The following is a 12579-nucleotide window of genomic DNA, read 5'->3' as shown; positions in this document are numbered from 1 at the left end:
CAATAGTGCTATATCATACTAGGAAATTTATAAGAAAACTTTATAGACCTAACCCTTCCTATGTTGAGGCATGGCACATCAATCCTGTGTCCGTCAATGTTCTATCTTTCATCTTCTGCAAAATATAATTATCTTGCGTAACATCATTCTTCCTCCATCCCAAAATATAATTCTTTCTAACCTTCTTTTTCCATCCATATTCGAATTGAATGAATGATAATGAATATAGATATACATATAAACTATATTCATAGATTAATTAATTAATATATGTTTAGTCTAAAACAAATTATATTTTACATCATATGAAAACGATTAGGTACACAAGGTTAGAGAGACACCGAGCAATTCCCAAGGCCATTGCCCATTGGAGCTCGGCCCGTTCACTAGGTAGGCACCTGTGCATCCTTGACTCTTTTATAATAGCATGAACTTGACAAAGTGCTGTCTATATGCATATTTGCTTATGTACGGCCATGTCCTAGATGCACATACTTGTAGCCTCCACCTATACCTTGAAGTCTTGTTTGTTTCATTCTTAGACCATAATACTTTCTTAAATTAGTTTGCTTGGCCTGGTAGAAGTTGAGCGTGTGTTGTGATAAATTTGCATATCATTTGGGTTCGATTAAATAATTGGGAATTAATGTGTAACTTGTGGATATGAGTATGAATGGCCCACTATCTCTAGGGGAGGGGGCACAAAATTAAATGCACATCTATTTTGTTGGGTAGGTAGATAGAGACTTAGACACCGTTTGGTTTGGGGTAGTCACTTTTAGTCTCTAAAGAAGTAAATATGGTGGCTAAAGTGAAGTGACTAAACTTTAGTTCTTTAGTCATTAAGGGGTGACTAAAAGGGACTAAAATCGGATTTTTACCTCACTTGTCCTCTCCTCTTTCTACGTGTAGCAGACATCCACTAATTAATATGGGTATTGCAGTTACTATTCACACCAATTAATGCTCTTTAGTCAGGTTTAGTCACTCAAACTAAACGGGTTATTTTAGTAACTAAACTTTAGTCAATAAAGTTTAGTCATGTGACTAAAGAAACCAAACAGGACCCGATCTTAGATATCCAATCCACAACAGCCGATGTTGTTGCAATAAATTTACATATCTGTTTGCAGATGCATGGTGTTGATGAATACATTCTGGACTCTACAAATAGCAAGGCGCATTCCCTCTTCACCCATCAACAAAGTTCAGTTGAGTTCAATGCTCAGCCATGAAGAGAAATGAGATCGCAGCAGCAGCCATGGTTTTGCTCTTGTTGACGTTGGGTGAGTGACTTCATCGTCCAAACTATATTTAGATGTATAGATAGAAAAAATAAAGCATTTTATAATTTGGACCGAACAGAGCGAACCCGGCCTAACCCTGCGCTCTGGTCGATTGGTTTGCTCGCATGAACAATTGGATTTGGTTATGCACAGGCGCTGAGGCCCAGATCTGTTACTCGCGGAGCAAGACCTTCAAGGGGTGGTGCTACCACAGCACCAACTGCATCTCCGTTTGCATCACCGAGGGGGAGATTAGCGGGTTCTGCCAGCATGGAATTTGCATGTGCACCTATGAGTGTCTCACGGGTAACGAAGCTAGCCTGCCTGGTGGTGGTGGTGGTGGTGAAGACCCACAGTTATTACACGTCGCCACGCCAAACGGTGATGGGGCTAGACCACTGTCACTTGAGGATGACAAGAAAGAGACATCGACAGAGACGGCTATGAGGGGCGCCAAGAGCCATAGTCCGCGCTACATGAGGAGGTAGCTGACAGTAGAGCGGCTGGTTTCGTGGGATGGTGCTACTCTCTTCTACATGCTAATTGAGTTGATGAATAATAAATTGGTTGTGTTTACTTAATTATAGGGCGGCTGAGCAATGTTTGTGTTTGTTCTTATCCAAATCACTATCCGATGAAACGACATATGCGAATGCCCACGACTTTGGTTGGCTCTCAATCTCAGTTTTCATTCTTGCTGAAGTTTTGAGTCTGTTTGCTCTTGTGTTCTTCCCTCTCCTCTCTTTGTAATCTTATGAAGAACCATCGAGTTCTTGTGTGAGGATTTGGTTTGAGGATTGATCGGTGGTGAGTTACACTTCTTGAATCACTGTATACACCCTGTTGTTGCATATTTTGGTTGTGATTTGAGAAGAACTCAGTTTGAACTCGTTCAAAAAACCCCAACAAAACCCCAATTTTGACTGTATTTTCAAATCTGTGATTGATTTACAAATATGATTGAGCTCAAAATTTAAGGAGACCTTGAAAACACTTTTGTTAAGGTGTGTGTAAATTTTAATCTCAATCAGAATTTGTTTGGTTCTGTTTCGCATCCGAGAACTAAATTTCGTGCTGCTGAAATCAGCACTACTAGTTCGTGACACAGTTTTGGACCAATTTGAGCTTTTCGGTATCCGATTTACGATTCATTCATTTTGCTGGTCTTGTATAAGTATTAGGAATATTTTCAAATCATGGTATCACTGGTTTGCTGATATGATTTTGGTTTGAGTGCTTTTTTCATCTCAATTGAAGTAAAGTGCTCAATCCTCCCCTTTGGTTGCCTCACCGGTCCTTCAACATAACATACCTTTCCCTATAGCAAGTGCAACTACCACTAAAGCAGGAAAACACCAATGTTATGCCACGACCTAAGGCATGGCTCTACATATGACTGTGACTACATGACCAAGATAAGGTTTAGAGTTGTTGGGTCTCTAACCAGACCCGTGGTCCAATTGGTATGTAAACCTATCTCCCTCTTTGTCTATGGAAGGGGGAGCAGTGTAACAATAAGGAGGACATACATTCTAGGACTCGCTTGGTCTCTCATAGAAACACACCTTCTTAGGCTCTCTCTATGTGACCCTCGGTCAGGACTTTGAGTAAAGGACATATCATTTCATATGATATAAAAGAATGCAACATCTAAGGGCAGACATAAAGGTGAACTAGGACTGATAGTCTAGAACTCTCACCGAAATTAAGTTGGAAGGCAGAGCTATAAGGTCATGGCACTTAGATGGTTCTTGAGCTTGAAATCTTCTTAACCTTTATGTTCATCATTACATCAATCACAAGTGGACGTAGGGTATTACGCACACTATATCCTAAACCTCTCTAATACCCATATGCTAGTACACAGTGATGACCAGGTTTAACACACCACTCGCCTACATCCAAGCTCTCCCTAATCTCTCTTATCTTTTTGGTACTTTTCATACCTTGGTGTCATACCATGATAACATTTGGCACTCTAGATAGGGGCGATATTTTTCTCTTAGATTTGTTGTGCCTTTTCTTTTGGATTTGTCATCAACACGCTCGCCATCTAGAGCAGTTGCTTGTGACAATTGCTCTAACAACTATGATCGTAAGCCACGCCACAAGGAGTCGCATAATCTCATGTAGTCTTCCCCACCACCATCTCCTACTAGATGACATGCTTTAGTGCAGCCACATGGTGAGTTCCCACTAGCCTTGCTTCGGTCCATGCCCTAGCTAGGGGCATAATGCCCTTGCAGTGTAACATAGTATGCATCCACTGATCTTGGAGGAACATGACTATGTGCAATGTGACACTCCTCCAGCCACACGTTAGGACCATGGTGAGTCAACCTCAAGGCATGAATCTTCCTACCAACAATGGCAACCTAGTGGGCTCACCGGCGTCTTGAATTTGGCAGTGGTGACATCATCGGTCCTCTCAATGCTATGGAGTATCTTATCCATAATACACCATCACATGACATTCAAAGACGCGATTGTTAAATAATGGAGACAAGAAATCGTTAGGCTTATAGTGGCACTAAGATAACTGATTTGACTTTAGAGTTCCCTTCCTAATAGTATGGTTATACATCCTAAACCAGGTCACACTCTATTGTAACTTGACCAGCAAAACAAACAACCTATATAATATTTTTGCCTTCAAACCATAGGGTTTTGTTTTTCTCTTTCTTGTTTTTCAAATGGTGAACACTAATCACCTTTTGGCCTCCTTTATCACTCACAGGATGTCATCTTGCTCAACCATTGGTGTGGACATCACCTAACTTAATCAACACTTAAGAAAAAGGTCAGTCCACTAGTTACCACTCAATTACCAACCCAAATATATATAGGGCTTTCACTTAGCCATTTCTACAGGTCAAATACACACTTGGAGATCTCAAGCACACACTCAACTCACTTGCATGATTAGGGATTGATCTAAAGTGAGATTTGAGTGCATTGCTTAGTTGGATTGCATCTTGTGGAACTAGAGAAGAATGGTGATAGTGGTGTTTTGTTACACTTGTTGGTTGCCACCACCTAGATGGCTTGGAGCTGATTTGGATTGTTGAACACCATTTGGTGGTTATTTGGTGGCTCCAATCAAGTTGTTGTGAGATATTTTGTGCTGACCCGATGGGGGTTTCATAAGGGGAAACTCCAGTGGAATCAAGAGGGTAGTAACAAGCTTTAGAAACATGTTTATCTCATGAAGCAACAATCAAAGGAATTGCCTCAACGACGAGGGCATAAGCTGTCAGTAAGCAACTGAAACTTCAGGTATAAGTCATTACGCATCACTTTCCCCATTAGTTTGCCTGCTTTACATTGGATTCTTATGCTTGTGTAGTTGTAGATGCTTATGTAGTTCTAGTGGTAGCCTATCTAGTTGAGCAGAGTAGCTAGAATAGTAGTTTTTTCTTATGTAGATCAATTAGTTATAGTTGCTTGACCCTAGGTTTGTTTGAGTACTCTAGTATTAGTGTTAACCTTACTACTAGGATTATTTAGGAGGCTTGCTTTGTGAAATAAGCTATGCTAGCAATGAATATAGGATTGTCTCTTATACTAATCACTTGTATCATGTTGTGCCTCGAATGAGGTTTTTAAATAGGCTATTCACCTTTCTCTTTAATCATCACTAGATCCTTTCACTCACCCTTGTCGCCAATTAGCACTGTTCACCTCTCGTTGGTAGGACGCAGCGCGTGGAGAAGAAGACGGCCTCACCGATAATGCCTAAAAGAGATGGCGAGGAATGACATGTGACAGGGAATATTCTACTCTAGGGGCAGATCCATCATATTATCCTCCAAACCAAACTAACACTAGGAGAAAACTAGAATTGTCTTGTCGCATGTCTCTTGATCCCTCACATAGTTAACATGTATAACTCGGTTGCAATTGCAAACTGTTCGATATGTACAAGTGTTTCTGTGTTTGACTCTCAGTACTGCACCGCACGTCCACACCAACATTCACGTTTGTATCTATTTCTCTCCGATAAAGTGAGATACAACAAATTGCCAAAAAAAAAAGGAACTTATTCCACTGTTATCTGAAGCACGGTGGTGAGTCTGGGTTTCCTATACCTCCTCAGCAGCAGCGACGACGACACCACGCTGACGGACGAGAACGCCATGCACGCGCCGGCTAACCAAGGCGGCATCTGGACCCCGGTGAAGGGAAACAACGCGCCAGCAGCTACGGGGATGGCGATCACGTTGTAGGCCATGGCAAAGAAGTAGTTCCACCGGATCCGGATGAACGTCTTCCGTGAGAGGTCAATAGCCGTGATCACATCCTCCAGGTTGTTCCGGACGAGCACATAGTCAGCCGCCTCGATAGCGATGTCAGTGCCTGCGCCGATGGCCATGCCGACATCGGCGGCAGCAAGGGCGGGCGAGTCGTTGATGCCATCTCCGACCATCGCGACAACACTGCCATCCTTTTGCAGGGAGTGGATTACATCGGCTTTTCCAGCCGGCATAACCTCGGCTCTGACATCATCGATGCCAACCTGCAGAAACCCAGTAGTTTTAATACATGTTCTGGCATAGGCTGCTTAAACGACAGCTTGGCAACTAAAACTGACCTCCTTTGCAACTGCTCGTGCAGTCCTCCAGTTATCCCCAGTGACCATAACTGGATGAACACCCATCTTTTTTAGACCTTGTATGACCACAGCAGCCTCCCTTTTCAAAGGATCGGTTATCCCAACTAAGCCAATGAAGTCACCATCATACGCTACGAGAATACCAGTCTTTGCATTCAGCTCCATGTCTACCAGGAAACGTTCAGCTTCTTCAGGAATGTTTACCCCATTTTCAGTTATCAAAGCACGATTCCCTACCTGGGTACAAGTATTTAAGCGCCAACATATCACATTTAATCGGGCATGTAAGCATGTAACACACTATAAATCAGGTTTACCCTCCAATTATTTGAGGGGGGGTAAGTAAAGCAAAGCTATATTCTTCCAACTCACCAAAACTTTCTTCCCATTGATCCAACATTGAATCCCTTTGCCAGGCAAGGCAGCAAAGTCCACGACTTCCAGAAGCCACTGAGAAAGTATCTCTTCTTTTCTTCTCTTGATGCTGTCTTTTCCTGAGGGAAGATTGCCGAAGAAATGGAAATGGAATGCATAATCCAAGATAGCTTTTGCCAGTGGATGCTCACTGCTTGCCTAAATTACAAAATCCAAAATACGATTAGAAGATTCACACAAGTGTCCTGTTTTTTTTTTCTTTTTTGCTTTTTGTTCACCTCACCTCTGCAGACGCTACCAACGTGAGAAAGTCACCCAGATCCATTCCTGAAAAAATCTTTGTTGCAGTTACAGTAGCCTTTCCTTGGGTCAGTGTTCCGGTCTTGTCAAAAATAACATACTTCACATTCTGAGCTCTCTCCAGGGCATCTCCGCCCTTTACAAGTACTCCATGACTAGCCCCGACTCCAGTTGCTACCATAACAGCAGTTGGTGTTGCCAGACCAAGAGCACATGGACAAGCAATCACAACAACAGATATGGAGAACATTAGGGAGAAAACAAAGCAATTGCTACTTTCAGCAGACCATGAGTTTGGATATGCTCCCAACCATCCACATAGAAACCTGGAAAAACAATAATGCATGAGTCAGAAACGTAATGCATGAGTCAGAAAATACTTACACTCACAGTATTGAGTATTGACCACAGAGATGTTGAAACTTACCATGCAAGGAATGTCAAGAAGGACAGGGTGATGACAATAGGAACAAAAATGCTGGCTACCTGAAATGAGGTAGTGTCAATAAGAAGGTGCATGCAATTATAGGTGTTCATAATAGAGAAAAAGGTGCATGCAATTATTTCATGTGTACCCTGGCATATCCAAGATTTTTTAACAAAAAGATATTATGACTGTAAGAAAGGTGCTCTATAAGAATTTGAAAAAGGAAGAAAAAAATCAACCGGGTCATGCCAGGTAACCAGGAACGCAAACAAATGTACAAAATCTGCAATAAATGATTTAATTTTCTCTACAAGAAATGCTAAATAGAAAAGATAGAGTGAACGTTTTAACAATAATAGAAACATAGCAGATTTAAGTTGCCCAAATCTATGCTTTGCAGATTTAAGATTATACTACAGAGTTAAGAGATTATTTTTATAAGCTAAGGAATTGAGAAGTGTACTTACATAATCAGCAAACTTCTGAATAGGGGCCTTAGACATCTGGGCGGTTTCCACGAGAGAAATTATCTGGCTCAAAACTGTTCCAGATCCTACTTTCGTCGCTTGTATATGAAGAACACCATGCAAGTTCATTGTGCCTCCAATGACTAGACTGGATACTTCCTTGGAGATTGGTACAGATTCACCAGTTACCATACTCTCATTGACATGACTTGTACCCCAAATGACGATACCATCAGCAGGAACCTTTGAACCAGGAAGCACTTTTAACACATCACCAGGTTGTACTAACGACGCATCAATCTCCTTCTCTCCTGAATATTTTCCCTCTGTATTATTTTGAGGAAAATATTTTGAGTTTGTGTATGGCGAACGGAAAAAAGAAAGAAAGAGAAATGTCCAATTGACTATGTGCAGAAGGCTACAACTCTAAGGAACCAGTTAAGATGGAAGCCACCACCAATAAGAAGATTAATGTTTACCGTATGAAGACTACTTGTACGAGCTTAACTGCTAATCATACTATTGCAAGTGGTTGCACAGTTCAGATCAGATACCTTTGTCCTTCAGAAGTAGAATAGCTGTAGCAGGAGCAAGCTCTACAAGCTTCTTGATAGCATCTGATGTCTTTCCTTTCGCGAGCACCTCAAGATACTTCCCAAATAGCACAAATGTAATTATCATTGCGCTCGTCTCAAAATATATTGGAGGATGAAATCCAGTGAATGCCCCATAAAGTAGTGCACAAACAGAGTAGACATATGAAGCAGTAGTGCCAATAACAACTAAGACATCCATATTTGTAGAGCCATGTCTTAGGGCCCTATACGCTGCAACATAGAATCGTTTGCCAACAATAAACTGTACCATGGTCACCAGAATCCACCTCAGCAGATCTCCTATACGAAATGGCCCAAAGTGCATAAGTAGGAATGAACTAATCAGAGGTATGCGAGGGCATACCATGCGGATGAAAAATACAGGAATCTGGTGCAAGGAAACCAGTGGAGAGTCAGTATGCAAGTAACACAAAGTTTCCTGTCAAGCAGTATCTATAATATCGATTATCGAAATAAACATATCATCGAAGACACATAATTAAGTCTTTAGGATAGAAGGGGGGACTAAACTTACACTTAGGAATAAACTAAAACGAAGAAGATGAAGCGTCTTAGAGGCCTCTTGTGCATCATTTGATGCAGCTCGTATATATGGATCCTGTACATGAGCTTTCAGCCTATTGTTGCTCTCCGTCTCGATAGTATCTACAATCTGTCTCAAACCAACTACTTCAGGGTCAAATACAATGTCAACTTCTGAGTTTGCAAAATTTACACCGAACTGACGCAAGCCTTCCATTTTCTTCAGGATATCATGCAATACATCTACATCTTCCTCGAAATGTAACCCCTGGACATTTAATAGGACCTTGTCTTGGTCACTACTTTGCAACAGTGCAGCGTCAAAACCAGCATCCTCGATGGCCTGAACAATTTCATCTTTGCTAATGGCAGAAGGATCATATTCAACTTCACCCAATGAGGTCGCTAATGCAACAACTGCACCTTTTACACCTGGCAATTTTTTTAAGATCCCCTCAACCGAGTTCACACATGCAGCACAAGTCATCCCCCCTATCCTAAATTGTCCTGACAAAGTCTTATGCGGTTTTGGCTGAGAAACAGTAGAGTCAGGAAGAATTTCTGCTTCGAAGCCAGCATCTTCTATTGCTTCTACAATGTCGTCTTCCTGCATACAACAAGCTTTAAACATTAAAAAACGACAAATAAATATTGAGTAGAGAACTTCCTGTTGGGTCATTGCAGAGACTTAAAGTAAAAGGAAATTAGTTGCTAGATAATGGTTGGAGACTAGCAACGTGTCAAATTATGGTGCTATTTTAAATGACGAACGTGTATTTTAGCTGGAGATTGCTTGCAGCCTGCTATAATATTAGTTAATCACATTAAACTCTCCTAGGGAATTGTCAATCGAAATTTCAACAATCACTCAGCATCCTGTTAAGAGCGGCTGTGATTTACAAGGGCATGGATCCCAGTGATAAAGCTTCCAAACACAGGAAACATTTATCCAACAGCATCAACTATCTGCAGGTCCAACGAATTCAAACCACCAGCTTCAACCAGAAGAAAAGAGAGAAGAAATTCAAACGGTTACCGAGTTACGTGCTTCTGAACCTCCTCTAAGATGAAACGAAGCGAAGCAGACACGTACATCTCCTATCCACCAACAGGCCGGAGTTCGATTTCCCGCCACCAAACCCCTCAATTTCCCCAGCGCAACGCAACACAGCGCCACGACTCCACACAATTTGTAGCCCACAGCGCTAGGAAGAAAAAAAAACTATCCGTCGAGAGGGCGCGCGGGATGGACGGAGAAAGGAGAGCGGAGGGATCACGGGGCCAGCCGACGGACCTTGGCGAGCGCGGGGTCGAAAACGACGTGGGCGCGGTTCTGGAGCAGCGACACGGCGGCGCGGCGCACGCCGCGGCGGGCGGAGAGCGCGGCCTCCACGGCTCCCGTGCACGCGGAGCACGTCATGCCGGTTACGCGCACCTGCACCCGCCGCATGCCGGCCTCCGCCCGGTCCCCCTCCGCCTCCGGCCCCACCCCGGCCTCCTCGTCGTAGGATCCCAGCAGCGCGACCTCCTCCATCTCGTCGTCGGCGCCGCCGGCGAGCGCCGTGAGCTGGAGGTGGGCCATGGCCGTCGGCGACGGGTAGGCGGGGGAAATGCTCGTGAGGGGAGCGGAAATTGTGGGGACGGAAGGTGGGACGCGCAATGACGGAAGGGAGACCGGAGACGGGTGCCGAGGGGTTGTTTGAATACGATCGTTGGGTTTGGAGGGGGTTTCTGCAAATACTGCAGGATTGACTTGATCAGTTGATCCTGAAGGGTGAAGGGTTTGGTACTTTGGTAAGACGGTCACCAACCACTCCCACTTTACATCTTCTCTGCTATCCGCTATCTCCAGTAGCTCTCATGTCACATCTCTAACATTATTTTTTATTTCAAACTTTATTTTATAAGCAATGATATCTACAATGTAGAATTAGTATTTTATATTATCTGTTGAAAAAAAACCTTAGCCTCCTATATCTTTTATATTTTCTAATATATTTTACTATTTTTCTTAAAAGAATCTATCTGGTACGTATATAAAACATCTCAACCATTTTCTCTTTATATCTCTAATTATATATTGTAGCTTAGTGATTTAACATTTTTGAAATTTAAAAACTACAGTATTTATATTGTCGTAAAAACATTATTATCGTATCACGTGGCTTAAAATAATTAATTTCACAAAAAATGATATAATTAACATATATAGAGAGTATAGTGCTCCTCCTATATATACAGGAGATTTGTTCTCCACTATTCTCCTTCTATAGGTACAAATTATGGGCTTTTGACGAGGATCTCTTGGAGAGAGCCTAAGAGCAACTCTAATAGGAACACTAAACATAAACAAATTCAAATATAGGGTCATAATCTTATTTTAGTGAAATTTATCTAAACTTTTTGAGGTCCAACTTGAAGGATAGCATCTTTGCGACTCAGAGAGCGACGGCCCTATACGATTCGCGTTGTTCCAACCTCCACAGACATTTCATATGTATCTTCGTCGCCACCATCTCCCATCCAGTTGTCGCCAATATGCTCCCAATTCGCTGCCACATGTTTGTCCTGTTCTCAGATCAGATCGTGAGCGCTCTTGTTCCCATCTCGGCGTCGTAGAAGGCCCTCGGCTCTCTCCATCCTCCCGCCTCACAGGTTCGTCTTCCTTCTCTATCCCGGCGTCGTAGAAGGCCCTTGTCCCTCTCCATCCTCTTGCGCTCCCTAGTCCGTCTTCCTTCTCTCCACCTGGTTGTTGGTTGATTCAGTTGTTGTTTGTCCTATTCGTTGTCCACTACATAAACTTTGTCCTATTTGTGTTAACAATTGGGAGTACAATTGGGAGTACGTATTGTAGGAGCTACGCTCAAAGTGAGCAATAGGGTTTTGCTTTTTTCATCCCGTTATCAAGTGCAAGAAACATGTTGTCCATGTCATTATCAGCTTATTGTCCAGTAAATTGTCGAGACATTTAGCGCTATATGTGTTCAATAGGTTGTTGTTGCTTTGGTAAGCATACATTCAGTTTGTTCAATAGCCTATTATATGTGTTTAGGGATGGTAACGGGTATATACCCCGTCAGATAGTATCATTCCATATTTGTACCCATCAATAAAAAAGTATACTCGTCTCGTCGGGTGACTTATATCCGCGAGCGGGTATAAAATCTTACACATGCTCGTACCAGCACCGATAATTTTATCCCGCCGGATAACCCGTACCCACTATAAAGGTCTTAAATTCTAATATTTCAATAAATTAAAATGTCAAATAAACACACACAACAAAAGTTCAACTTAAAATATAACAAAGCATATGATTACATTACTTGGTATTTAAATAAATAATAGTCGGAGAAGGATTTTCTTTTAGCTTATATGTGTTTATTATTGATAATAGTGGTAATTATGCGGGTATATTTTACCCACATGTACACGGGTATAGGTAGTACCAACCCATGTCAGTACCCGTCTATCCAACGGGTAGAGATTCTTGCCCACTAACATACCATCGGGTAGAGAAATCATCTTATACCCGTCTTTACTGTCGGTTTTTTGGGTTTCGGGTACTCATTGTCATCTCTATCATTGTGATTGGTATGTTGCGCACATCCGTTCAGACTGAGCGCGTGCATTGACCAAGAAGCAGCTGTTGTTTGATTAACTGCATAGAGCCAGGCTGAGGCTGCATCCGCAAATGCAACATAGGTAAAAAAATATATCTCTTTGCTGCATGCGCGCATACGCTCCGGCGTTCAGTTTCTGGCGGGCCACGCTTACTAGAGTCTGGCGCTGCTTGTCTGCCCATCCAATCCGTCGGTATATGTGTTGAACTCGATACGGTGTTATCTATAGCTCATTGAAAGAATAGATACAATTACTCGTCAACTTGGGACCAAGTCGTTGTCTCTTTTTCACTTGGTGCTGCGCGAGGACTCGTGCTTAACTTCTTTGATGCAAAGTTTAAGGCTCAATG

At 42.3% G+C, this 12579-nt stretch overlaps 2 protein-coding genes across 2 annotated transcripts; one reads left to right on the top strand and one right to left on the bottom strand.

The window, feature by feature from the left end:
• The first annotated feature begins 1197 nt into the window (after positions 1-1197).
• On the top strand, positions 1198-2085 carry LOC100280978 (gamma-thionins family protein). The gene is made up of 2 exons (NM_001153898.1): positions 1198-1286; positions 1440-2085. The coding sequence occupies exons 1-2, from the start codon at positions 1232-1234 to the stop codon at positions 1772-1774; spliced, it is 390 nt and encodes a 129-aa protein (NP_001147370.1). The 5' UTR covers positions 1198-1231; the 3' UTR covers positions 1775-2085.
• A 3033-nt stretch (positions 2086-5118) lies between these two features.
• LOC100501149 (Copper-transporting ATPase RAN1) lies at positions 5119-10249 on the bottom strand. The gene is made up of 9 exons (NM_001195948.1): positions 9901-10249; positions 8599-9213; positions 8022-8451; positions 7468-7793; positions 7001-7059; positions 6557-6899; positions 6271-6471; positions 5878-6135; positions 5119-5802 (listed from the first exon to the last, which is right to left on the bottom strand). The coding sequence occupies exons 1-9, from the start codon at positions 10186-10188 to the stop codon at positions 5326-5328; spliced, it is 2997 nt and encodes a 998-aa protein (NP_001182877.1). The 5' UTR covers positions 10189-10249; the 3' UTR covers positions 5119-5325.
• Between the last annotated feature and the right edge of the window lie 2330 nt (positions 10250-12579).

Source organism: Zea mays, chromosome 4 (assembly GCF_902167145.1).
Source record: "Zea mays cultivar B73 chromosome 4, Zm-B73-REFERENCE-NAM-5.0, whole genome shotgun sequence".
Taxonomy (NCBI): domain Eukaryota; kingdom Viridiplantae; phylum Streptophyta; class Magnoliopsida; order Poales; family Poaceae; genus Zea; species Zea mays.
This window is presented reverse-complemented; position numbering and strand designations above follow the sequence as displayed.

Bases quoted from the DNA above. Each gene is read 5' to 3' on its own strand.
- LOC100280978 (NM_001153898.1), top strand. From the start codon at position 1,232: ATGAAGAGAAATGAGATCGCAGCAGCAGCCATGGTTTTGCTCTTGTTG. The intron at 1,287-1,439 runs GTGAGTGACTTC...GGTTATGCACAG, and splicing joins TTTGCTCTTGTTGACGTTGG to GCGCTGAGGCCCAGATCTGT.
- LOC100501149 (NM_001195948.1), bottom strand. From the start codon at position 10,188: ATGGCCCACCTCCAGCTCACGGCGCTCGCCGGCGGCGCCGACGACGAG. The intron at 9,214-9,900 runs GTCCGTCGGCTG...TGTTGTATGCAG, and splicing joins TCGACCCCGCGCTCGCCAAG to GAAGACGACATTGTAGAAGC. The intron at 6,900-7,000 runs GTAAGTTTCAAC...TTGTTTTTCCAG, and splicing joins TTCTTGACATTCCTTGCATG to GTTTCTATGTGGATGGTTGG.